This window comes from Balaenoptera acutorostrata, chromosome 6 (assembly GCF_949987535.1).
Source record: "Balaenoptera acutorostrata chromosome 6, mBalAcu1.1, whole genome shotgun sequence".
Lineage (NCBI taxonomy): Eukaryota > Metazoa > Chordata > Mammalia > Artiodactyla > Balaenopteridae > Balaenoptera > Balaenoptera acutorostrata.
In genome coordinates, this window is record NC_080069.1 from 90337824 (window position 1) to 90365450 (window position 27627).

The 27627-nt window shown below is 51.8% G+C and overlaps 1 protein-coding gene across 2 annotated transcripts in view; it reads right to left on the reverse strand.

The window, feature by feature from the left end:
- Positions 1-27627, reverse strand: part of SHB (SH2 domain containing adaptor protein B) — a 137173-nt gene that overhangs the window by 27227 nt on the left and 82319 nt on the right. For both annotated transcript variants that reach the window (XM_007197030.2, XM_057547923.1), the window contains exons 3-4: positions 23639-23854; positions 5977-6148 (exon numbers count right to left, since the gene is read on the reverse strand). In XM_007197030.2, coding sequence (XP_007197092.2) covers positions 5977-6148; positions 23639-23854 — 388 coding nt within the window. The remainder of the gene's footprint in view (positions 1-5976; positions 6149-23638; positions 23855-27627) is intronic.

Genomic DNA, 27627 nt, shown 5'->3' on the forward strand with positions numbered 1-27627 from the left:
GAGGCTCAGCCTCTCTGAGGGCAGCTGTCGGCGTCCCGGGCCTCCTTGTCACGAGGCAGTGCACGTGCGTTTGTGTGTGTGCGTGTGCCTGTGCACATGTGTGTATCCGTGTGTTCAGTCATTCACTAGACATTGACCGAATGCCTGCCGCATGCAGGTCCTGGGGAGAGAACAGTGAGCAGACCTGCGATCTCCTCGCCATAAAGCTTACGGTCTAGTGTGGAGGCTATGGAGGAAACAAAGCAGGGTCGCCTGGCTTGGAGCTGGAGGGAGGGACTGCTATTTTAAGCAGCTGCCAGGGAAGCCTTCTACAGAGAGTGACATTTCAGCGTGAACCTGAAGGAGGTGAGGGAGGAAGCCACGAAGGACAGCAGCTGGAGAAGAGCGTATCTGGCAGAAGGAAGGGCAGCAAAGGCAGGAGTGCCTGGCATGTTTTGGAAACAGCAAGGAGGCCAGCGTGGCTGGAGTGAGGCAAGGCGGTGGGGTGGGTGCTGAGGCCGAAGAGGCCACGCGGCAGGGCTGGGTCGGGGGCCTTGCGCGCAAGGCAATGCAGGAACTCTGGCTTTCTCCATCTGAGTGACACAGAAGCCGTCAGAGGGCGCTGACAGGAAGGACACGTGCTGGCTCTGTGACATCTGTGGGACTAGTGGGCGGTGCTCATCACTCAGGAGAGCAGGCAGTTGGGGTGGGGGGGGTCACACCAGTGCTCCTGCCAAGTGCATCTGGCATCGACTGGGCACGTGGAAATCCCAGTGTCACTGCTTCCGGACAGCATGTGGTGAGTGGCAGAATCAGAAGGGAGGGGTGCAGTGGCAGATGCTTGACTGCAGAACAAAAGGGGAACGTTGATTTTCAAGACTGAAAAAGCTGAAGGTAAAATTTCAGTGGCAGAGTGAGGATCCTAAGATGCCGGTCAGTGGGTGCACTCAGAACAGGCCTCTGTTTACGTTACAGTCTCTGAGGGGCTGGGTCAGTGGGAAGGTGGCCAGAGATGGGGTCAGGAGGAGAACCAGAGGTGCTGGATGGTCAAGGATGGATCACACTTTGGCCGCTGAGTCACAGATGCAGCTCTGCCACTGGCCAGCCGGGCAGTCTAGGGCAAGTGGCTGAACCTGGGTACACCTCGGTTCCCTATCAAGTTAGGATCACTCCACCCCTGTTTTGGGGTTGTGAGGATTAAATGGGATGATGCATTGAAGGGCTGGTGCACAGCCTGCAATGGGGTGAGTTTCCACAAATGGCAGCTACGAGCATCAGCTGAAAGAGACTGAACTTGTTGACGGCTAAGGGTCACTTCCCCAACTATCATTATTTCAGGCTGCTGCTCGCCACGCAGACTGCATTTTAAGCTCCCAGGTGTATGGGGGAGGCTGCCTCCTGGACCTGCCCAGGAGTGCCCTGTGAACAGTACCTGTGAGAGTTCTGGTACAGACATTCTGCTTGGAGAAAAGTGTCGCACTGCCTTTCTCTGCACTTTCTGCCATTTATAAGGCAGTGTTCTGAACAGTTAGCAGCAGTGGGGATGACATTATAACCTAAAAAAAACCCAACCTGCTCTAGGAAAGCAAGGACTGGAGAGTGAGTATGATATGAGTATCCCCATCCAATGAGCATGTGACCAAGTCACTGATAGCCCAGGAGGTGACCACTCACACTCCCAGAGATGTGAAGGCTCAGGATATGCTTAAGAAAGGATACATGACTGTGTTTGAGAGAAGAGGTTAGACAAGGATGGAGCTAACTTTAGAAATAAGAGCTAACAGTTTTGCCATGGTTGCTTTCCTGGGAATTTTCACCTGTGTAACACAGCCCCAGTGAGCTGACAAAACGCTGTTTTATTCGGAAAACAAGTTTCAGCTATTTGAAGCAGAGCCGTCCTCAGGGAAGGCCTAGAAGCGGTCTCCAGGGAAGTGCTGTCCGCATCCGCCCACTGAACACAGGACAAGCGGCACTAAGGGAGGTGGTGGCAGACAGGCCTCCGGGGGCTCTGGATCCTCGTTAAGGGTAATCCCTGGTGGGTAAACAGGATAAGCTGCTGGTTCCTTCCCCCGCTGCTCCAGTCAGTCACTCCACACGGAGAGAAAGGCAGGGGACTCAGGGTCGAGGATCAAAGGAGAACCAGGAGTTTGGGAGAGATGGGGCAAAGGACACTAGACTGGAGGATGGGGAGAGGGCAGCCACTGGCCAGACTGTCAGCAGGAGGATGGCCACCAGGAGACAGGATGGGCCTGGGTGGTCCTTGGGGTTGGGGGGCACGGCTGGGGACCAACCCCTGCGCCCGAGGAGGCTTTGTCTGGACTGAAAAGAGATTCCAGGCAGCAGGCCATCTTGGGGATGTGCTGGACTTTGCAGAGCTGGCCACTCAGGCCGGAACCATAGGGATTAAGAAGACTCAACCATAGCCATCCAGTCCAACCAATATCCATGAGCTCATCCAATATTTTCTCACCACTTACTACACCCTTGATCTCACAGGACTAATGCAGGGAGATGGAGAATCAACAAATAGATTCAGGAAACAATGTCAGATAGTGACAAGTGCTATGTAGGAATACTGGGTTTGTGAGAAGGCAGTGACTGGGGCAGGGGAGGTGCCTACTATGGAATGAATGGACAGGCGAGGACCCCAAGGAGATGGCATTTGACCTGAGAATCTGCACTGTGAGAACCAGTCGATCATGTAAAGAGCCAAAGAAAACACGTTCTCTGCAGAGGAACCAGCAAATGCAAAGGTCCAGAAGTAGGAATGAGCTTGGGGTGTTCACGGAGCAGAAAGGCAGCAAGAATGGTCCAGCACTGTGAGTGTGGTGAGTGGTACAGGATGAGGATGGAGAGGAAGGCAGGGTCCAGTTCCCTGAGGCCTTGTGGGCCAAGGGAAGAAGTCTGATTTTATTCTAAGCATAGGGAGGGCAATGAGAGTTTTAAACAGAGATGCTTAAGAGATACTTGCTCTGGATGATCTTACAAAAGGTTAGCCAGGCTTCCCTGAAGAGTGGCCAGAGGGGAAATGAAGCAGGAGACAAGAGAGGAGACTTCTGCAGTGGTCCAGATGGGAGGACCTGAGATAAGAAGATGGATGGATTCGGGCTGTGTTCTGGATGGAAAACTGGCAGAACTTAGTAATGTACTAGATGCTGGTATAATGCAAACAAAGGAATCAAGATGACTCCAGGGTTGTGGCTTGGGCAACTAGGTAGATGTGATGCCGTTTGTGGAGGTGGGGAAGCCTGGGGAGGAGAGGTGTCCAGGAGAAGATCAGGAGTCCAGTCTTGAACGTGTTAAATTCAAGATGCCCATTCGTCAGCCAAGTGAAGATTCCATGAAGGCAGCTGGACGTAGGAGTTGGGAGTTCTGGGAGAGGTGTGGGCTGGGGAAGTGCACTGGTGAATCACCACCAGCATCCTGAGACTACCCAGGGAGCATGTAGCTGGAAACTGAGCCTCAGACAGTCTAACCTTCAGGTCAGGTTGAGGCAAGGATCCCGCGGGGGAGGTAGGAGCGAAACCAGGAGCAGAGACTGTCTCCAAAGGAGGGAGCCGTCTACTGTGCTGGCTGCCACAGAGGTCAGAGGAGGTCACCTGGTGACCCGGGCAGAAAAGGGAAGCAGATTGTGGTGGGTGAGAGAGTGGCAGGTGATGGAAGGGAGAGAGGACGTGCTGACAATCGTGGGGAAAAGTTCCCAAAGTCCCTCTTTGGGGACTCTGTCCATTGAGTGGACAGCTAGCTATTTACTGAGCACCTACTATGTGCCAGGCACTGTTCTAGGCACTGAGCAGTGGTGACCCAGGCAAGTTCCTGCCCTCACGGAGCTTATGTTCCCAACAGGGGCCAGAGCCAGAGGGGGATGTCCAGTCAGGATTACTTCTTTATTTGCTTTAAGAAGTTCATGACTGGCGCATGTTTATATGCTGATGGTAATAATGATGCAGGACGGAGGGGGCGGTGGGCTGCCTGAAGAAGGCAAGGAGCAGTTGCCCTGAGTACCTGAGCAGCCTTTCCACCGTCCCAGGAGAGCAAGCAAGTGGTAGGGGTACCCGGGCAGATGTGTGACTGTCCACCCTCAATAACCCTCTAAGACTGGGGCACACCGCTCAGTGTCCCCATGTTCCCTCTCCTCTATGCTAGGGTGGAGAGAAGTCGGGGCTTGAAGGGGCCCCCTAATCTCTGAGGCAACACCAGTCCAGGTGGGGGATACAGTGAACCTGGGTCCTCAGGCTCCGCTGGAAGTGGGATGTTATTTTAAGCCCATCTCTCGGGTAATGAGGCAGGGTCTCCACCAGGCCAGAATAATCCCAGAGAGATGAGACGAGGGGGGATGGGAAAAGCCAGTCATGACTCTGGACTTGGCCGAGGGCCTTGTTGGGTGGGAACAGGAAAGGAAAGGCAGAACTGCCCTCAAGGGGCCCATGAAGTTCCATCTGGGGGTAGGAAGAGGGTAGGCTGGGCCGCTGACCCCAGGAATCAGGAGATGCGCACTCTAATCCCAATTGGACAGACTTGACAGTGGCCTTGACCTTCTATGAGCCTCAACAGTGACTCCATGAATTGGCTGCTGAGACTGACCCAGGCAGACCTGGGTCAGGATGCATGCTGAATAGCTCCCAACTCCCAGGGATCTCTGGATCATATTTTGTTTGTTGATTAAAAAGCTCACAGTTTAATCAGAAATAAGCAAAACCTGCCACCCAATCTGTGTGGCTGTGAGAAGTGATTAACACAACACCCGCTGGGAGCGCACCCCACCTCCAATGTACTTGGTATAGCAGGCGCAGGGCTGTCACAAAGGAGCCTGCAGCACACGCTTAAAAAGGGGCACAGGAGCACATGACATCATTCGGAAAACTGCATCCTGCTCAGCAAGGGAGCATTTCCTGTGAGGGATGCACTGCCGGCCGGGTGAGACCAGAATCCCCTGGGCGGAGACTAACATAGTACATAACACACACAATAAAGTCTCGTAAGGAACCGGCTTGGTTCAGCTAATCTCTTGGCCTTACTGAGTGCCTACTCTGTGCCGGCCATGTGCTAAGGGTGAGGGAGAGTGTATAGGAGAGGAAAGTGAGGGGAGAGTGTAGGGTTGAGTCATGGAGTTCGAATCCTACCTCTGCACTCTGAGCCATGAGATCCTAGCCAAGGCTCCACATCTCTTAGAGCCCCGATTTTCTCATTTTGCAATAAGATGATAACCCCATTTATCCCACATTCGCTTGTTAAGAGGATGATACACCTGATGGTGCCAGCACAGGATCCAGGACGTGTTTTATTAAGTTCCTGGAGAAGCTCACTCTAGGGTAGGTATGTGGAATGATGAGAAACTGAAAGAGCAGTCTGGGGACAACTCACAGAGTGAGTGGCAGATGGGATACGGGACTTTATCCTGGCGGTGATGGGGAGCCACTGAAAGTTTCAGAGCAGAGCAGGGACCTGACACCCCAGCAGAGAAGGGAGATGATCATCACGGTCAAGGGGAGGGGCAGTAAACACTGACCAGCAGTGTTGGGGAGAAGCAGGGAGGGAAAGGGGCAGCAGGGATGGGACTTGGATGCCGATTAAAGCTGGGAAATCTCTGGCGAAAACCCAAATCAAGAGTGTCCAGGTCTTGCCCAATTAATATCAAGCAGATGTGGGGCAAAACCATCACTACAGCTACAAAAATAAATCTAATATACAATTAGGCAGCAAGATTTAGTATACATTCAGCTTTTCAAAAACTCATTTGCTGGATGATGAAATTAGAAAGGAGCATATAAGAGTGAGGGGTGCACCATGTGGGCGATTTCACAGAACTTCCTACTAGCCAACCAAAGGAAGGCAGGTGATACAGTGTGGAGAGAGGAAGTACAGGGCCAGAAATCAGGAGACACGCACTCGAATCCCAATCGGACAGACTTGACAGTGGCCTTGACCTTCTATGAGCCTCCACAGTGACTCCATGAACTGGCGGCTGAGACTGGGCTTTGCTCCCTAAGAACTTACATTTGCTTCTCCAGTGGGACAGCAGGATCCACTCTCTCTCCCAGAATCCCACAGAACTCAGGGCTCCCATGTTTGATGGGCTTGAAGCCCCCTCCGGGAGCTCGAAGCTGGCGCCGCCGGTCCCGGGAAGGCGAGGGGGATGACTGCCGTTTCTCACTGCCGTTAAACTGGGCTGTGGGGGAGAGAGAGAAAGAGCACGGTTACCTGGTTACCCAGAGCTCAGCTCAAGGAGTGGCACATAGTGGGGTCACGGTTGATGGTTTTCGCTGGGGCTTTACAACTTGCAGGCAGAAGAGTTCCAGGCAACGAACAAACATGGCTCAAAAGACGTGGGCTTCCTAAAATGGGACAAGCATGTGCCATCAAAAACAGATGGTGCATTCGAGAGGCTGGTTGAATCCCCAGAGGCCACTGAGCTCAGCCTTATCCCCAAAGGAACCCTCCTGCAACCTCCATCAAAGGGGACACGGCACTCCCAGAGAGGGCACAGTCCCCTAGACAGTTCCTCCTCATTTTCTGCCAAAAACCTGTCTCAAAGTGGCTCCTCTCCTCCTCCCATTCTCCCATCCCACCTGGGGCGGCATGGGCCACATCTGCCCCCTTTCTCCTAGGACAACCCTAGAGAGTTCTAATCGAGGGTCATGTTGCATCACCCAAGTCTGCTCCTTGTCCTGGACCCAGCACCCAGGGGAGGCTGGAGCAGTGCCCGGCACAGCGGAATGGGTCCTCCAGTGTGCCTTCCTCCCGCCCTGGACTTGTGGGAGTGTTGTTCATTCCACGGGCTGGGGAGGATGCCTCTTGAGGGCAGGACCCTGGAGACACCCCACAAAAAGCAGAAAATACTGAGCTAAAACTGGAGTTGCCAGAAGTGTTCCTGGAGACTGGCTAGTCCACCTTGCAAGTTATCTCTCTGGGCTTCAATTTCCTCATCTGAAAAGTAGGGATAACGACCGTACCCACCTCATGGGATTGTTGTGAGGATTCTGCCAGGTGATGTACAGCCATCTTAGCAGAGCGCCTGGCGTGCAGTCTGTGCTCAGTCAACGCTATTATAAATATTTTCTTTTATTATGATTTATTTTATTATTTTTATTATCATGTCTGCTCAATGTGGACACAGTACTAAGCACTTCACAGAAGCTTCCAAACTGACTTGAGTCCCCCCTCCTAAGCTGGCCAGTGACCGGCTGTGTGCCTTGGCTAAGCTGCTCAACTCTCTGAGGCCCCATTCCCTGCCTTACCAGGCTGCTGTGGAGATCACATGAGGGACTGCATCCTATGGGCCCAGCATACACAGTGCGCTTAGCAAGCTGGGCCAGGGCCTGCGGAACGATGTTCCCAAGGCCACATCCAGGTGCAGGCCCATGGACAGACAATGGTATAAAATCTCCCCCCAACCAGCAAGCGTGGATGTGGCCAGCTGTCCTCCAACCCCAGCCGCACGGCAATCAACCTCACATTCACAGAAGGTGCTGGGAAACCCCTGCCCTGACAGTGGTGATGTGCTGTCCACGGGGGCAGAGGACTGTGAATGAACCTGTTGTGTGTCTCAGGCATGGAGCAAGATCATCCATCAGGACTGCGAAGCATTTCCATCCCTCCAAGACACTTTTCTCTGTTAATCACTACAGAAAACAGAGGGAAGGGGCGAGGAGGTTCCTGCCAATGGAAGGCCCTAAACAGGTTGGACCCATGTGTATGTGGTCACTCTCATGATTGCAGTGGGGTCCAGCAGGCTGTCCACCCTAGACTCTCATTCACATGTGCCAGGCACAGTTCAGGGCTGGGGAAACAGCAGTGAGCAAAACAGAAATCCCTGTCTCTGGAGCTCAGGGTCCGAGTGAGGAGAGATAGACGACAAGTGAAATGAGTCAGATCCACAGCACACCAGCTGGTGCTAAGTGCTCTGGAGAAAACAAAAGCAGGACAGGGCAGGCCTCTTGAAGGATGGCATCTGAATAAATGACTGGAGGAAAGGAGGGCCGAGCCACGTGGACATCTGGGGGAAGGACATTCCAGGGAGAAGGAAGAGCAAATTCAAGGGCCTTGAATTTAGGAACAGGCCAAGGGTGACAGAGAAACAACACAGCCCAGGGCAACTGGAGGGATTGGGGGGGCGGGGTGGGGGCGGGGTTTGAGGCTGAGGGGAGTGGGAGGGAGCAGGGCCAGGTGGTGGGGCTTTGGAGGCCTTGGGAAGAACTTCGGTTTTATCCTGAGAGAAATGAAGAGCCATTCTGATGTTCTGACGGCGGGGAAGGCTTTTGACCTGGCACTTTTTAACAGGATTGCTGGACTGACAAGGGATGGAGGACGTGGGTATATGGGAACTCTCCGTACTTTCGTCTCAATTTTGCTGTGAACCTACTTAAAAAAAAAATTGTGAATTAAAAAGAGAGCAAGATGGAAGGGGAGCAAGGCCGAGCAGTGAAGAAGCTCCTGCAGGATGGGCTGGCATGGGAGAGGTGGGTGGAAGTGACCGTGAGAAACCAGATTCCGGCAGAGGCACAGGACTGGTCTGTGTCTTCAGACTGGAGTGAGAGTGAGACAGAAGATCAAGGTCACTTACAGGCTTTTGGCCTGGAGGATGGGGCTGGCATCGTCCAGGTGAAGAAGACTCACAGAAAACTCTAAGCTCCGTGAGAAAGCAGGATGGAGGCCAAGCTCCAACCTCCAGACACCCACAGCCTGTGACGCCAGGACAGGCAGTGTGGAGTAGGGGCAGAGCGAGGACTGGCTGGGGGCTCCTGCCCTCCTCTCCAGCTACGGGTCTGTTCTGTGTCCAACCACAGGGACAGACAGCAAGATGGCAATGACCTCAAGGCCCTTGTAGGGAATACGTCCTGGGGTTGTGTGTCTGAGAAAGGGCTCTTCCATTTGGCTGATGAGCTGGGCTTTCACAGTGGTGATAGGGGGTGAAGCTCAGAGCTGGGGCCCTGGCACACATGTCACCACGGGCCCTTCCCTGGCTTCCCAGGAGCCCAGCTCCCCCACCAGGGCTCCCACTGAACCACACCAGCTCTCATGGCAACCAGTCAAATGGGGTATATGTTCTGGGAGGGGGCGTGAGGAAGAGGTGAAGCAGGTTCTGACCTGAGCCCCCTGACTTGCAGAGTCCTGGATGGGTGACCTTGGGCAGCGGTGAGCACTGGGATCGGGTAGACAGGTGAGGGCCTGGTCATCCTTCTAAAGGGCTGAGACTTGATCCTACGATGGGTTGAATGAAGGAATGCCATTCTTCATATTGGGCTTTAGAGACGTCTCTGACTGCTGATGGAGGGTGGGTTTGGGGGCAACCCTGGAGGCAGAGACCAGTTAGGGAAGCCTGAATCCCTCAGTGATGAGAGGGATGCGGGAGGCGACTCCAACAGGACTTGATTACGTGTGGGGCGAGTCAGGGAAGACCCCTGTGTGATGCCACACTGAGACGGAGATCGGGGCACAGCAGGGGATGGGGGCAGGGAACACAGGGCCAGTGTGTACTTTCCCACGAAGCCTCCCCTCTGCTAACTTTCTGGTGTCGGGAATGGAGAGGAGGCAGTTCAGGCCTCTGGCCCCTGGGGGTGAACAGTGCCAGAGTGGGTAGAGGAATGGGGGTCGGGGAAGGGGCTAGGTGGGAGATGAGGTTCTAGGCTTAGTTTTGCCACAGGCGGAGGAGAGGGAGAAACCAGATGAATTGTAAGGCACTTTCACCTCTGACAACCTGGGTGTTCCACCGGCTAAAATCAGAATTGGGGGCTCTCTCCCAGTATACAATCCCACGACACATCTCCTGCCACAGAAGGTGAAAAGAGAGGCATGGAGCATGGAACACCGATCATGGAAGGAACCCAAGCTCTCACGAGCAACGACCTGGCAACCTGTCTCGTCTCAGATCTCACCAGGTCCCTTTCCAGGCCGTGCTCTCTGCCTGCATTACCAGGACACCCTCCCCTCCCCACTGCCCACCTGACTGACTCCACTTGCTCTTCAGGGGTCACCTCTTCCAGGAAGCCTTCCCTGGCCTCACCTCCTTCCCAGACTCCCCTTGATCTCAGCCTATGGTACCCTAATTGCCAGTTTCCTTGTTTGGCTCCTCATGAGCCCCTCAAGGGCAGGGGCTACACCATATTTGCCCCTACCCCCTATCCCTAGAGCATGCTCACAACATAACAGGTGTTCAAAGAATGACTGAATGAAGAAACTTAATGAGCTGCTGTTTCACTGTACTGGGGAAAAATATCGGTTTTCATACCAGATAAATTGGATAAAACCTAATAACGTCCCAGTCAACACTGTAAATCCCCACCGAATTAATTCATACATTCGCTTGCAAGCTTAATAATATAGCCATACATTTTAGAGGGAACAGGTGGTGATGAATGACAGGCTTAATTAGGCAAATCATTCCACCTAAAATAAAAATATACAAACTCCAAGTGATTCAGCAGCACAAGAAAAAAAAAAGTTAAGAACAAAAGCTCCAAACACAACTGCTTTCATTCCTTCTAATTAAGCTTCTCTTTAATCTGCAATTTAAAAAGACAATTCTTTTAATTTAGCGATTTTCTGCAAAAGATAAAGGAAGACACAGCCCTCAAAAGAATATCTGCATTTAGAGAAAAAATATGCCACCCCTGTGAGTTGTTAGAATGACAGTATCTAATTAATTCCACCTATAGGCAATTACAAACAGAAGTCAGAGTTCTGAGGGAGGGAGGGGAGACTCAGATGGGCAGGGACAGGCCTCTGGAGCCCTTTTGCCTTTGGTGTGATGATGGGGACCAGTATCCTGGTGGCAGTGGGAGAAGTGGCCCGGTTGACAGCTCTAGCAGCCTGTCTCCCAGGCGGGTGAGGTGGCCCTTCGTGATGTCCCAAATGTCCTTCCAAAAGTTCTGGTCTAATGACACATCTCATTCTTTAAGACCCAGCTCAGATCTTCCGGGAGGCCCTTCCTCCTTGCAGATTAGCCTCTGCTGCTGGTGGTCCCCTTCCTACATGTATTATAGATTTTATACCAATCAGCCTTGAAGTTGGGTCATTGTCAATGACAGAAGACGGCATTTCCAGGCGCCCACGCGAGCTCTAACCCTGCCACCCTGTGGGCAAGGGAGTGGGGGCCAGGAGGAGGGGAGGAAGAACTCCTCCAGGGTCTCAGAGCTAAGGAGCAGGGCTGGCCGGGCAGGAGCTGTGCCTCACTCATTTAGTCTTTGAAATGACCACCACCTGTATGAAGTCTAGAAGCTTCGAAGGTCTGGCACAAAAGTCCCCCTTCCACAAAGCCTCCCCTGATCCCACCTGCTGAGAACCACCTTCCTCCTGGGTGGCTCACGGCACTTGGCCCTTCTCTTGTAGCTCAGTGGGCTCCCAGCCACTCTTCCCCAGTCAGCCCGGGTGTTCTGCAGGAGCAGCGCCTGGGATTTATTTTAGGCCTCTTTTTCCTCTCCAATCTCTTGTCTGTCCCTAAACTGACTGTAGTGCTGGGCATAGAGATGGTGTTTAGTGAATGTTTGCTTAGATGAAGTAAATGTGTTCCTTCAGGATCCAGCTCCTTCCTGTTTATCATTCAGGGCTGGCCAGAGAGATCAGGTTCCAAAATGCCAAAGGGCCTCTAAAGCACAGGTCTCTGGGCTCAGAAACTCTTGCTGGCTCCTACTTCCCTGGGACGGAGAACTCACTCTGGTGCTTGAGGTCCTCTGTGACTTGGTGACAACCTGACCTTCTGGATGCATCTTCCCCTAAAAAAACCCCTCTAGGTTCCACACCCACCCCTAGGCTCCAGTCACAAAAAATGGCTGGTCCCAAATCCATCATCTGCTTTCCTGCCTCTAGGACTTTGCTATGCTGTGCCTGTCCGATAGAATCCCTTTCTTCACTATCTCTGTGTGCAAAAGTCCTAGCCATTCTTCAGTTCAGCTTTAATGCTACCTCCTGGGGGGAAGCTTTGTCCTAGACACCCCCCACCCCAGGTAGAATTCCTTTCTCCTCTTCTGAACCCCGCCTCCCCTGTCTGTGCCACTGTCTGACCCCGCACCAGTCTGTATTACAGTGCGTTATGTAGGTGTCTTCTCAGAACCGGATGGAGATGGGGCCTCGTGCCTCAGCCTCTTCTGAACTTCCCCATGTCTGACACACAGCCCATGGGCTGCAACAAGGCCAGAGAACAGAGGACCTGCGGCGGCTCAGCATCATGGAAAGGACGTGGACTCTGGAGTTAGGAAGATCCGGGTTTGAACCTTGCCTCTGCCACTATTGTGTGACTTTGGGCAAAACTCTAAACCTCTCTGAGCCTTAGCTGCCTCTTCTGTAAAACAGGGCTGATAATACCTATACCATAAAGGATTGTGGAGGTGGTTAGTAACAGATGATGTACCAAAGTCCAGGCAGGCCCCCTGTACGTGGTGGTCCCTTCTCCCCATGGTCACATCCATGCTCAGAGCAGCTCCTTTTCATGTACTCAAGAAGATAAAGTACCTTGTATCAGAAACCATCTTCTTCTCCAACCTGTGCTGGAATTCCTAAGTTGGAAGCTCCAAGAGGACAGGACATATTCTGTTTTTTTCAAAGACGAATTCCCAATGCCTAGAACAGTGCCTGATATATAGTAGATGCTTAGAATCTGTTGAGTGAATGAATCTCCATCCAGATTTATGGTCAGCAGGACCAAAAAACCTCATTCATCAATCAAGAAAGTAAACTTAAGGGCTTCCCTGGTGGCGCAGTGGTTGAGAATCTGCCTGCCAATGCAGGGGACAAGGGTTCGAGCCCTGGTCTGGGAAGATCCCACATGCCACAGAGCAACTGGGCCCGTGAGCCACGATTCCTGAGCCTGCGCATCTGGAGCCTGTGCTCCGCAACAAGAGAGGCCGCGATAGTGAGAGGCCCGCGCACCGCGATGAAGAGTGGCCCCCACTTGCCACAACTAGAGAAAGTCCTCGCACAGAAACGAAGACCCAACACAGCCAAAAATAAATAAATAAATTAATTAAAAAAAATAAAAAATAAAAAAAAAAAAAGAAAGGAAACTTAAGAGCTGGACTCCCCACCCATTTTTTTAAACTATTATTTTAAAATAGTTTTGAAAAATGGCTTGACCTTTACTGAGTGCTTCCTGTGCATGGGCAAGCATACGTGAGGACCCGACGTGACATTCTCTTCTGACCCTCACAACGAACCGAGGAGGTTGGTGCAACTTCACCTACTTTTTTAAATTATTTATTTTTTCAATTTTGGTAAGTGCAGTTTATTTATTTTTGGCTGCACTGGGTCTTTGTTGCTGCGTGCGGGGGGCTACTCTTCTTGGCGGTGTGCAGACTTCTTATTGTGGTGTTTCCTCTTGTTGCGTAGCACGGACTCCAGGCACTCCGGCTTCAGTAGTTGCAGCATGCAGGCTGAGTAGTTGTAGCTCACAGGCTCTATCTAGAGTGCAGGCTCAGTACTTGTGGTGGGCATGTGGGATCTTCCCGAACCAGGGCTTGAACCCGTGTATCCTTGCATTAGCAGACGGACTCTCAACCACTGCGCCACCAGGGAAGTCCCTTCACCTACATTTTTATGAACAGGGCCTGGTGCGGGCGAATAGCCTGCCGCAGCAGATACAAGCAGGCTGTCACGCCAGGCAGCGAGCCCCGGACCCCAGTCCCTGTCCCTCTGCTTTGGGATGGAAACACTGGGCAGCCTCCTGGAAACCCTGGAAAGCCTCTAGAAGTGCCCCTCTCTGGGGACGGGCAGGGAGAGAAGAGTCGACAGTCTGACAAACATCCCCCAGCCCTCTGGGCGGACCACGAGTGTGGATGGTGGCCCCTAAGGACAGGGATCATTCACAGGGAACCGGAAGGGAGCAAAGGGGGCCCAGGGTCTTGGGTCCCAGGTGAGGCCTGCGATGTGCTCCAGGTTCAGTGGCTGCTTCTTTCTGGCTGGCCTGGAGTCTCCGGCCCTCCCAGTTTTCTAGTACAGGACAGAGTCCTTTAAGCATAAGGCAACAAGGATTAGAGAACTGAAAACAAAACCCTGTGCACGGAGCTCTCAGGTGCTAAAGAGGCTTTTTAGGCCCCGTGTGGATGAGGTGGGAGTGAATACGGGGCTGACAGGAGGGGCCTGCACAGTGTTCCAGGCCTGGTGTTTGTTCATGGATGTCCTATGACTCTGAAAACACAAGGGCACAGAGAACAGAATGAAGGTGCCCAAGGCATCCTTTCCACACAGTCCTGGGCACTGATTCCTCCACACCGCTGAGGGCCGGGTGGGTTTGTAGTGGGGGGACAGGTGGGGAGTGGGGAGGGCAGGGGTGCAGAGGCACGGAAGGGGCTGCAGCCCGGGCAGTCATGAGCCCCCAAGAGGGGGCAAGGAGGGAGACTGCACATTGGTTTGGGAAGGTGGGGGGCCCCCATGACCCAGAGTCTATGGAAATACCACAAGCTTTCACGACGATGCGCAAACACTTGCACTTGACTAAAACTCTGTTTCTATCACAACGGTCCTCTGTTGCTTCAACTTTCTAAACATATGTTCTGCCTCATCTCGCCTGCTCTTCATAGTAAGACAAGTATTAGAGTTCCCATTTTACAGCTGGAGAAACTAAGGCCCAGAGAGGTGAAGCCCCCTTCTCCCCTGCAGTTCAAGAGCAGCCCTCACTCTCCCCGCTGCCCGGTTAGTGAAGGCTGTGCCTCCAGGTAGGTTGTAAGGCGATGGGCAGCCTAGCAAATGTTTTGGTTTGCTTTTCCAGGATCACCTATGACAGGCCTCTGTGTCCTCCTTGCAGACAAACGCAGGCCCCAGGGCACCAAGCTGCCACGTCTCGTGGGCAGTGCCTGAGAACAGAGGTTCTCATTATGAGAGGGGGCAGTGGTGACTCCCCGAGAAGCAGGGCATGGGGAAGCCCGCTTGGGCTCCAGGAATCCCATCTGGTTTCCAGGAATGCTGTCCATGCATGTACACCCAAGCCTGGACTGGGGAAGGAGGGCCTGGCATGAGGGGGCATGCCTTCGTCCTCCTATTCTGCGCCCCAAAAAGGAAGCATGGACACCGCTGCCTGGTGCAAAGACCCTGCCCCAAGGGCTGCTGCTTGGCTGCAGGAAAAGTAGGGACAAATCCTAATGAAAATGATGAAATGACCCAAACGCAGAGAACTTTACAGCTGCTGAAGCAAGCCACCTCCACCATCATAACTCATTTTATAAGTGAGGAACAAGAGCTGCAAAAGGGACTGACTTGCCCCATGTCAACAGCTAGATTTGAACTTGGACTTGAACCCACGTCTTCTGAATCCCAGGGGCCTCTAATAAGTTCAGCACAAATCCTGTCTACAGTGCAACAGGTTCTCAAAACAACAATAGTAACGATAATGATACCAAAAGCCAGCCTCCACTGAGCACTGGCTGTGCCCCTGACTCCTGGCACCAATTACCACCTGGTTTTATAGATGAGGAAACAGGCAATTTGCCCCAGGTCATCCTGCTAGCAAGGGGCAGCACAGGGCTTTAAATCCAGACCCTCCAGCTCTCCTAGTTCTGAGCTGGGCTCAGTGTCAGATGGAGAATGTCCCCTCAGGTCTGATGTAGTGTGTCTCCTGACACTTTAACCTGCAGACACCCACAGACACTTAGAATCCATCCTAGGGCCTGGGAAAGGGACTTCCCCCATCCACAAGCCTCAGAGGACCTGCAGGGAGCAGGCTGGGCATTTGTGGAAATAAGTCTCCCCTTCCAGGAGTCCCAAAGCCCCAGCCTAGTTGCTTATATGTTTCTGCTGCTGCCCCTCCACAGATGGTGGTGGGGGAAAGGAGGAATGACAGGAGGGGACAAGCAGGTGCATGGCTCTCAAGGGGTTGCTTGCCACCTACGGGCACACCAGTCTCCTCACTCACAACATGGCATCCGGACGCACGGGCCAATCCTCAAACACCCAGGGACACACTCTCGGCCTTGAGTTCAGACCAGGGGCTGCAACCACAGCAGACAACAGCCCTCTTCATGCAGGTCCCTCACCCTCATCTGGAGAGAAGACAGGTATACAGCACAAAAGAGTGATGTGAAAACGTATCATCTCTGTGTGAGCAGGCTGCATGATACCTATGTATTCTGTGTCCTGAAGAGAACTTGGGGTTGGCTTTCCTGAGACCTGATTTATTCAATAATTTAACAAATATCTGTGTGTTCGTTATGTGCCAGGCACTGATCTACGTGGGGACCCAGGTGTGAACAAGGCCGGCAGAGTCTCTGACCTCACAGAGCTTAAAAATCTCTATCCACACAAAGATCTCTGACCTGCCAAGCAGAAGAGCAAAGATATTCTACTAAACCTTTGGGTTTCTTCCACACAGGAGACAAACGCACTTGAAGAAAAAACATTCCTATCAATATAATTAGCAGGCAAACCAAAGCTATGAAACACCAGTGTTTTTCTTTTTCTTTTTTTTTTTCTAGGTTACTAAATGAATTCATTCATATGTCAAACAGAAAAAACAACTGGAAAAACCTGTCCCTCAGCCAAAGGAAGCGAGTGATCCCAGTTCTGTGTTTAAAGCCCCCTTCTCTCTGCAGACCTGCTGTTCACACGTGTTAAACATTAATTACAACTGTTACTCATTACATAGCAAAAAGCTCCGAGTACAAACACAATTGTTAATTTCCTCCCAGGCCCAAGGCATTATGGGAACCTGAGCAGGGGGCAGGAAGCACTGCAGGAGCCCCAGTGGGGCCAATGGTAAGGAGAAGGTGGCATGTGCTGGGTGTGCCAGGTGATGGTGGCAGGTCTAAGATTCCCCGTGGAAACTTCTGGAGAGTCCGAGCCTGTTTATTCTGAGTACACAAGGATGAGTCATGGGCTTGGTGGGAACAGTGAGCCTGGAGCAGGGTCTGATGGACTCAATGTCAGCACTACCACCTTCAGAGCATTTGCGTTTCACGGTGACAGTGACAAGTCACGAACTCAGCACGAAGTGGGCACAACTGCTTCTGCCTCCAGAACAGCCCAAGCCACCTCGCCCCAGCACAGCTAAAGGGAATGTTCAGACCTGCCCTTTACGCACTCTCGATGTCAGCACAGCAGTGGAGAGAGAGCCTGAGCTGAGTTCATTAGCTGTGTGACTGTGGGCAAGCTGCTCACCCTCTCTGAGCCTGAGTAGTGTCATCTGTGTGATGACAATGAAACCACACCCACCTTGCAGAACTTCATAGGGTTAACCCGTGCCAGCCTCCTAACTGGTGCTCACTAGCTGTTAATTGCCTGCCCCTCCTCCATCATCCCCTTACCTTCATAGGATTATTTTAAATTAGCCAACTGAACTGGCTCAGAGATGACTCACAGTTGTTTAGGAAACAGACATACCTGAGACCTTACTTTCCCCTTTCTCTGCCCTTTGAGCCTCACTTGATGAGCTGGGAAAATGTCAAAACTCAAGAGGGTGCCTGCCTAAGGGGTGACCAACACAGCATTAGCACCCCCCATGCTGACAGTAACAAGTATGTATCTGGCGGTTCCAGAATAAACCAATGCACATCCATACGGGATGTGGTAGGAGCACAGAGGGGACCCAGCCCAACCTGGGATGAGGGTGGGGAAGGGACTGGTCACGTCAGGGGAGGCTTCCTGGAGGAGGTGGCACGGACACCACCCAAGCAGAGCTGTGACACCCCCTCCCTAACTCCTCCCTGACCCCAGCACCTAAAACATAGTATGTACTGCGTATACTTTAGGTTCTCAAAGTGGGATCCCCAGATCAGTAGCATCAGCAACACGTGGGACCTTGTTGGAAATGCAAATTCTCATGCCTCATCCCTGGAACCTACTGAATCAGGAACTCTAGGGGTGGGACCCTGTAATGTTTGATACTTCTTCCAGGTGATTCTGCTGCACGCTCTGGGCAAACCAACCAATCAACAAACATGTCACAGCCAGAATGGGGAGGGAGGGCTGTGGGGGAGAAAGGCAGTAGAGACCCTCTCACACCTGGGGACCAGTGGCCCAGTCCTCGGGAGGGACTGAATAAAGGATGGAAGAACCAGGTGGTTCATGGTGAGAACTATTGCTGGAATCGAGATGGAGTATTTCCTACAGAAGTGTTGCTTTCCACACTATCCATGCCTCTCGCTGCCAGGAATAACTGGGAATGAACTTCATAAATGGGCCCTCTGTGCCCCCTAAGTACCTCTTTATGCAGTATTGTTTTAATATATAAAATTAAGTTTGATTTAATACAGCAAGCCTTCCCTGAGCGCCAACAACCATTCTCTCATGTGTGACCCTTTAGAGGTTACGAAGTCTCTTCATCCAATTTTTTCCCTTGATCAACACAGAGATCCAGTGTGATAAGGATTGTGACTATCCCCGTTTTACAGATGGGAAAACTAAAGCTCAGGAGACTCAACAGCCCGAGGTCCCACAGCTGGTGAGTGGTGGAGCTGGCATGTGAACTTGGGATTGTCTGACTCCTGCTACTGTTCCAATGGCTCCTGACACCAAGACACTGTGTTGAGCTTTCCAGGGCAGAGAAACTGGCCAAGGAGCTAGTGCGGAAGCCAGACAAGTACCCAAAATAAATATGTTCAGCATTGAGTCACATGTCTGTCTTCTATTTTTCGCTGGGAGGCAGGCCTGTCGCTGGCTGAACCCAGGACATTGCCTGAAAAGTAGCTTCGAGGTAGACAAATCTCCAGATGATGAATCGAAAATGTAATGACTTTTGTTTCTCCTGCCACCTGGCACCCTGAGCAGGCACTCTGATCACTCGCTTCACAGAAGCAACTGCAAATCATTAAGGATGTAGTTTTTAACTTGACCCACTGAATTAAAAGGAAACGCTGATGCATCCTCCATGTATGGCATGACTGCTATGAGGTCTCCAGCAGTTCCCGTCCCTTCCCTGGGCCTCAGTTTCCCTAGCTGGACAAGGGGCAGTGGGATGCCATGGTGTGGGGACCCCTTCCTGTGCTGAGGGATGGCAAAGAGGACCAACCCGTGGGATGGCTCTGGTCACCCCATGCAGGCATGAACCTCCAGAACTTGGGCTCCCACAGAATCCTCAGCTGGAACTGTTCCAAGTGGGAACATATGCTCTAGGCACGTATCCTACCAGCTGCAGACGCAGGGAGAAATTGGTGCAAGGGCGATGAAAGGCATGTGACATTTCCTGTGGACTCTGGGACGACGAGGGCTCCAGCCACATTATATGCAGCATCTTGGATGGTGTCAGAGAGCCCAGACATTGACAGGGTAAGGGCTTGGGATCTGGAGTGGGACTTCCCAGGTTCAAATCCCGGCTCTGCAGCTGACTAGCTATAGGCTCCTGGGCAATCATTTCTTCTCTTTGGACCTCGGTTTCCTTATCTGTAAAAGGAGGAAACTAAGGTCCCAGGGGGTGGTTGTGAGGATTAAATGAGATAATGCACGCACAAGTGTTCTGTAAATACCAGCACTTCCCCAACGCAGTGCCCTTTAAGCCCCACCAGGGCCCTCTGCAGTGGACACATTTCCCAGGTGAGGGAATAGAGGCCCCGGGACAGGTTCAGTCCCTGTCCTTCCAATGGCCCCTCAGAGATCTGAAGACTCCAAATCCATGTCTGCTTTGCCAGGTTATCCACCCAGCTCCTAGGCCCCCTGCCTGTGTGGCCACCTCCTGGGCAGGCTTCCTTTGTCCATCCCACAATTCGTGCCACAAAGCCCAGGGGCTGGTCAGACAAGCTGCGCCACCCCCAAGACAGCGTGGAATCACCCAGGCTGCTTCTCCTGCCCCACGCTGGGCAGGGAGCTGCAACGGGGGGGCTGGGCCTGCCGGCTGTAAAGACTCCAGGGGCGGTGAGTGGAGAACTCACCCCCTGGAGAACTGAGCGGGTGGAGAACTGCGTCCAGCCAGCTCTGAAGGCAGGTGTTTCTGCTGGGTGGCAAGGGGGCTGTCAGCCTGATGCAAGCCACCGCACCGCTCTGTTCGCTGCAGCTGGTGGTAAAACTGACTGGGCATCTGTCCTGGGGCTGGGATCAACTCAGGCCATGTGTGTGGCTTGGGACTCCGGCGTTGGATGGGTGCGGGCAGGGGTTCTGGCTGAGGCCACCACCAGCTTCCTGGAGGGAGGGCAGGCAAGGGAAGCCCAGGGCTCCTGGGGAGCTTGCGGTGTCTCTCATTCACCTAGCCACAGAATTCTGAGAAAAGGGAAGACTATCATTCCCAAGAAGCTAGGACCACCTCACACCCTGCAAGAGTTGTTTTCGTGACAACCGGGAAGGGATAATCAAGCCTTCCCGAAAGGCTGCACTGGCTGAGAAGGCCTACTTCTGCGGAGAATGCCAAAACATCCCTTTGAGAACAGCCTCGTTTCACGAATGCAGTGCAGGACAGCACTTTGAAAGGCGGAAAGCACTTTTGCTTCGTAGACTGAATCACAGAGATAGTTCAGAGGTCTTCCCTTCTCCCGTCCTTTGACCAGCATGCTGGGATCCTGAAGGAATGAAGCTTGGAAGCAGCCCTGGAGAGGGCTGCAGGCCAACCTCCCACTGCAGGGCAAAGCCCTCCCAACACCAATCCTGCCTCATTCAAGCTTCTGCTGGGAAATCTCGGTGAGAGGAAGTTAATTATACACTTTCAGGCGTACCTGAAATTCTTACCACTCCCTGTGACCATACATCCCTATGACTCCTTCTTGGTGGGCCTACCTCTGCCCTTTGGGGGTCCCCACACCACACACCTTTGGAAATCTGAAAACACTGACCAGGTTCCCTCATGCAAGCTAAACAGGCAGAATCAGAATACAAGGGATGCAGGGACTTCCCTGGTAGTCCAGTGGTTAAGACTCTGCGCTTCCACTGCAGAGGGCACGCGTTCGAGCCATGGTTGGGGAACTAAGATCCCGCATGCTGCACGGTGTGGCAAAAAAACAAACAAACAAACAAAAAACAAGGGATGGAAAGAGATGCTAACGATATTGCCCAGTGGATTCTACCCCGGCTACAGATCCTGCACCCCAGCCTCTTGGGGCCCATCACAGAGCTCCCGAGGGCCCAGAGAAACTGTGTGGGGCACTTCAAACAGGTATTGTGATAAGGAGGACGAGGCCCAGCCCAGCACTGCCTTGCTCCCTGACACCACCAATGATGTGCTAAAGCACGTGCCACACACACTACTGATTCAGGTGGGAACATTATCCTTTGTTTCTGAGCAGCCATCCTTCCGGGTTTACAGATGGGACCACGGCAGCACTTTAGCAACCTAATCGAGCTGTTTCAACTCGTCCTTATTACCTGAGAGGTGGTCCATCCACCTCATTCCACCTGCACTTTGGGGCTAGGAGACAGGAGGGTGCTCCTTGGCTGCAATGCCGCACCTGACAGGCTCTGTCCACAGATGTGGGGAGGGATCTGGTCAAGAATAAAGGTTGGTGCTCACAGAATCCCTCCAGCCCAAGTGAAACAGCTTCCTTCTATGCCCCAGAAATCAGAACCGAGCCAAAAGCTTCTTGGGGAAAAGCTCAATCGGTATCCACCCCAGAGCAAGACACACAATTGATGAGGTAAGTGACTTGATGAGACACAGGTGGGGACATGAGTCTGAGTCTACTTTCTATCAGCAGCCTAAGAAGTTGACCTATAATGACACTTGTGATAGCAACTCAGCAACATATAACCAAGTCCACAGTGGATACCTGTGGCTCAGAAACTTATCTGGAGACAGTTCTATCTAAGACCTTGTGATCCTTTGTGAAAAACTAAATGTATAGTAGTTTTAAAACCAGCTTTGGGCAGAAGTGGGCAAGTTCTGGCCTGAGAGGCTTCTGAAGAGATGATGTCCTGTAGGGTAAGGGCTTTCCACTTTAACATGCCAGCGAATCACCTGGGGGTCTTTTAAAACAGATAGACTCTGCAGGTCTGGGGTGGGGCCTGAGACCTTGCATTTCTCACCAGTTTCCAGGTGATGTGATGCTGCTGGTCCAGGGACAACATTTTGAGCAGCAAAGCACCAGACTAGACTAGAGCATCTAAGGTGACATGATCTGCAAGGTGGTCAGTCCAGGAGAGGGTGAGATGCCACACCGCCTGGAATGTCATCTCTTGCCATGGGCCCTTGGTGTCTAGGACAGTTGTCACATGAGCCCTTTGGCCCTTTAATCAAACTGGTGTTTGTGAAGAGCCAACTCTGGGACATCATCGTCTCCGTTCTAGTTCCTCCCACACCCAGGAGGAGCACAGCCTTGTCAGCCACGCCAGGGGACAGGCCTTGGTTTCCCTTGTACCGAGGGCAGAGGAGGCTGTGAAATGCACAGGAGAGACCTGAGGTGACCAAGGACCTCAGCCACATGACTACTCTCGGCTCTGGCTCTTGGCTGGCGCTCACAGCCTGGCAGGCGGGCCCAGCACCTACAGCATTGAGTCTATATGGTGAGGGAAGTGCCCCACCAGAGTCATGTGCAGGAAGCTCAACAGGCTCAGAGAGGCAGCAAGGAAGCCCGTGGGACATGTGGCTGTGTAGAAGGAGGGCTCACAGGGATGGCGAAGGAGGCACAGGACTTTTCCAGATAGGACACAGCAGGGAAGGGCACTTAGACAGAAGGCATGGGATTGCACAGTGTGCCACATCCAGGGAACCGTGAGCAGTCTGTGCTAGAACAGTCAGAACTTTGAGCAAGGGAATCAAGATGAGTGGAGGGCAGAGGCCTCACTTTGGGGGGCTAGGAAGGGAGGAAGGGTCTAGTTGTGCATGAAAATGGGAGATTCAAGGCAAAATGAACCTTAAATAAAAATAAAAACTCTCCCTTTCTGACCTTCAATGTGGTAAGAATTAAATTAGTCACTCGATGTCTCTTTGTTTATATGCCTAAACTCTTAGAAGCATAAAAATGTTTTTGCATCTGACTTTTCCCCTCTTAACATTAAACATAAGCATTTCCCTAGGTTGTTATAAACTTTGTGTCAACATCACTTTGTAGTGGCTGCACAATATTCCATTTAACCGACCCCCATTGCTGGACATTCAGGTCATTCTCCATCTCTCATGATCACCATGCCTTTTCTGTGCTTTAGATCATAACCTCAGCCTGGATCCTAAGGACTGGGGTTAGGATCAAAGGGTGTGTACATAGCTTAGGACAGGTGACACATGTGGCAGACTGCTTTCCAGATGGCTGTGGGAGAGGAGGGGCACCTGAGTCATTCAAGGGGCTCTAGGACAGGGGTGGGGTCAGCTCCTGAGGTCAGGATGTGGCCACGGCCTGTGCTCTGTGGATGGGCTCGTGCTGAAGCTGGGACCGGAAACGCTGCAGCCCTGGATGATGCAGGCCTGTAGCAGCTGTATGACAGGCTGGAGCCACTGGGCTCCACAAGGCCCAATAGGAGCCACTCTGCAGATTGATCTTCTTCTAGCTTCTAAGATTTCCTTCTGAAATCTGAAATCTTGGCTTCAGTGAACTAGAGCACTACCAACAGGACCAAGACAGAGTCAGACAATGAGATCATCTGGGCTGTCTCTGGGGATGGGGGGAGGGACTGGAACGGAGACCCTGGAGGCCAGACCCAGGAGTTCCCCTAGGCCTGGCCTAAGGGACTTCCTCCAGGACCCTCCTCCTCCTTGAAGGGCCCAGCTGTACTAGAAACCCTGTGGTTTACCTGAGCAGGCAGGGACCCGTGCACTTACTCCCTTTACAAAGGTGAGTGCCACGCGGGTCAGCGGCCGCCTCTGAGCAGGGCCACTGGGGCTCCTTACCTGCCAGAGCTGGGATGGTGACCCGGTTCCATTCCCATGGCTGGTCGTACTCATCGGCGGGCCTGTCGTCATCCTGGGGCAGCTTGCTCTCCCGCAGTCGGGGGCTGACCGTGCTCTCTGAGTCCGAGTCCATGCTTGGGCCCTCGGGTTCATAAGGGGTATCGTATAATTGGATGCTTTTGTGCTGGGACCGGACGCTTTCCTGTCTCTGAAATTCTGCAGTCAAAAAGGAAGGAAGCAGAGATGTAAAGCATGCACAGCATGTGCTTCCTCACCTGGGACCCACCAGGTGACACCAAAGGAATTCAGAGCTGCCAGCCAGGGAGGTGGAGGCTGCATTTAACTTCTGCCCCACCCCTCGAGGGCGGGGTCTCTGCTCTCACTGCTCAAGGCTTCCTCACAGAGATCTCAGGCTCTGGACCAAACAGAACGAGAAGCCTCCCTGCCACCGCCTGCAGTCTTCAAGGGCACGGCCCAGAAGTGAGCGTGATGTTCCGGGCGTGTTCTGACACCAGCCCGGGACAGGCAGAGCTCTCAGCCCCGTCGCTTACAGAGGCGGGGGTGGTCTTCCCACTAGGGCAACTCCCTGGTCTCTGGACTTGTCAATCCCTAGCTATAAAACGAGAAGATTGGGCCAAACGACCCTCAAGTTTCCACCCAGCTCACATATACATTTTAAAGACCTAAGAAGCCAAGAACCACCCCCAGGGGACACAGGGTCACTGATTTTTCCCCTACAAAGCCCCAGGAGTGACCCTTTTCCTGCATTTCTACCTCCCCCAGGGCCTGCCTATCTTCTAACACACTGAATACAGCCAAGAAACTTGAGAGCAGATGTCCAGTTTCACTTCTGAATAAGGAAGGAAAGCTCTTAATCTTCTGGAGAGGATGCCAAGGCCTGGCTCCAGTGTGGGCTGAGGGGCGACCGCCCATCTAGATGAGGCCCCAGACAGGGCATGTTCCTTTCAGCTGCTGCTTATTCCTGAGAGGCCAGCAGTGGCTGAATGATGGATTCCAGGATGCTACGATCAGGTGCTTCCTCCTCACACAGGGGCACTTTTCTTGCTTTGATCATAAACACCCACTGTGTGCAGGGCCCACGTGAGGACAGGGGGAAAGGAGGGGGTTTGCTGTTGAGGCTGCTCTCGGCAAGCCCACTGTTTCCAGAAGAGATACAATGGGCACCTAAATCACCATAATACTCTGCAGCAAAGGGGCTCCTGCAGGGCCTGGGAGGGATGAGGCAGGAGGAGAGATGACATTTGAACTGACAGCTCTGACAAGTGGAAACAGGAGAGGGACAGGATTCCCTGTGGTAGGACCAGGGCAAGCCAAGGCAGTGCAGCTGGAGAGAATGTGCTCACTGCCCACTTTCTTGTTTTATTTGTAAAATGTATATAACATTTGCCATTATACCATATTTAAGTGCACAAGTCAGTGGCATTAAGTATATGCACACTGTTGTGCAACCATCACCACCATCCATCTCACGAACTTTATCTTCATCCTAAACTGAAACTGTCCCCCACTAACTCCCCATTTCCCCTCCCTCAGCCCCTGGCAACCACCCTTCCACTTTCTGTCTCTATGAATTTGACTACCTAGGTACCTCATATAAGTGGAATCATATGGTATTTGGCCTTCTGTGACAGTCTTATTTCACTTAGCATAATGTTTTTAAGGTTCTTCCATGTTATAGCGTGTGTCAGAAGTTCATTTCTTTTTAAGGCTGAATAATATTCCACTGTGTGTCTATTCACTGTCTACTTTTGCTGGAGCACCAGGTCCAAGGAGGTGGGAGAGGGGCGGTGGGGCTTGATAAAAAAGCACTGAGGGTGGTGAGAGTGAGCTATTTAAGTGGAATCTCGAGGCAGTCTCCAAATCAGAGTTCCAGTGCCATAAAGATATAGTAGAAACCCACAGGAGTCATGTGCCTTGAAGAGCAGTTGACAAAACACATGAATGACGTCAGCCTTTCTGAGAAAGAGCATTCTTTTAGACTGGGCTTCAAGATACAAGGCCAGCTCATAGGGTCGACAAAAAATCCACCTCTGCGCACAGGCTCTGATACAACAGAAACTAATTAATGCTGGGTAGTGACCTTTAGTGTTGACATTAAATAGCGCTGTGGTAGTATCTCCCAAACTTCACTGAGTTACATACCGACTTCATGATTTTGCTGTTTTCAAGTACCACCTGGCTTATTATTTACCATTGTTATTGATGTAGCCTCATGTTTCAGAGTAAATAAATTCACTTAAAAAGGAAACTTTTAATCACCATCCCATAAGCCATTATCCTTACCAAAAACAGATGATAAACATAAAAAGAATGAACAAGAACAAAACCAACTAGGTGGGTACTACTGCCGGGAGGCAAGCCCAAGGCTCACTTTCTCTCTGCTGAAAAGGAAGACGGCAAGTACTGGAGAGCTGGTGGGGGCAGGCGGGAGGTCTAAGCAGCAAACCAAGATACTCTCTTTGGCAAATAAGAACAACCTTCTCTTTTTAGAAAGAAAGTAAATGAAAAGGGAAAAACCGGGCTTCCCTGGTGGCGCAGTGGTTGACAATCTGCCTGCCAATGCAGAGGATGCGGGTTCGAGCCCTGGTCTGGGAAGATCCCACATGCCGCGGAGCAACTCGGCCCGTGAGCCACAACTACTGAGCCTGCGCATTTGGAGCCTGTGCGCGGCAACGGGAGGCCGCGATAGTGAGAGGCCCACGCACCGCGATGAAGAGTGGCCCCCGCTTGCCCCAACTAGAGAAAGCCCTCGCACAGAAACGAAGACCCAACACAGCCATACATACATACATACATACATAAATAAAAAGAATGTAAGCAGACAAGAATATCATTAAAAAAAAAAAAAAAAAAAGGGAAAAACCTCACTATGTGGTTCTCAGGCTGCCTAAAATCATGTCTCCTCTGAGAAGATGTCCCTTACTTTGGCAAAACACGGCTTTATTGGGTCCCATGAGTAAACTGGAATGATTTATTAGTTTTGAGGATGACGCTTTCCTTTTTGTGGGGGAGTAACAGGAGAAGAGAAGAGCTATAAAAGGCAGGACTTGGTCATTTTAAGGCGAAGACCAACTGTAAAGTACTGGAGACAACTCTGTAAATTACGAAATCTACCAAAGTGCTTTCTTTGTGGGGTCATCATCATCAGCATCACTGCCGCCCCTGGTTCTAAGGAGTGCAGTCTAGCTTCCTGTCTTTGGAGAATTCCAAGGGATGGGGACATTGGGAATGCAGCTGACAGGCACTGGCATAGGAAAACCACCTTCCACTTCATCCTCTTTCACAAGCAGGACCAGCAACCACTGACATGTACTCTACAGTTTACAAAGCATTTTGCATGCAAATCATCATTTAATCCTGGGCCACAAAGCAACTTATGGATGCACTTCTGTGGGCCCCCAATGATCATGAACATCCTTGCTTTCTCTCTCTCTCTCTCTCTCTCACAGAGCCCAGCTGCAAACAGATATTCCATAAATGTGGGTGGGATAAATGAATGACAACTGACAGCCAGAAACCCCTCTTTACCCCCAAATTCCAATATATGAAAGTCCCTGACTTCAGTGATAAGGTACCTGGAACAATATGAAAAATGCATATAGTCCAGTATTACACAATATTCAGAAGAGATGGATATTCTACATAAACACTAGCTTAAAAGGAAAACATGTGCAGGGAACAGATTAGCTATTAAATCAGAGGGACTTGGGCATACACCTCTCAGACAGGATTTATTGTTCCAAAAGCATCTGCACCTTACCAAAGCTGGGTTAGTAATGGCATGCAGTTAGGGCAGGGGATGTTATGATGGTAATCATTAAAACAAGCTTCCCTCCTACTACATGGTGAATTCAAATTTTCATTAAGGCCTCAACAATAGGGAGCAGTTAAGTAAATTACGGCATGCTAACTGGATGGAATATTAAACAGCCATTAAAATGATAAATCTGAAGATTATGTAGCTACAT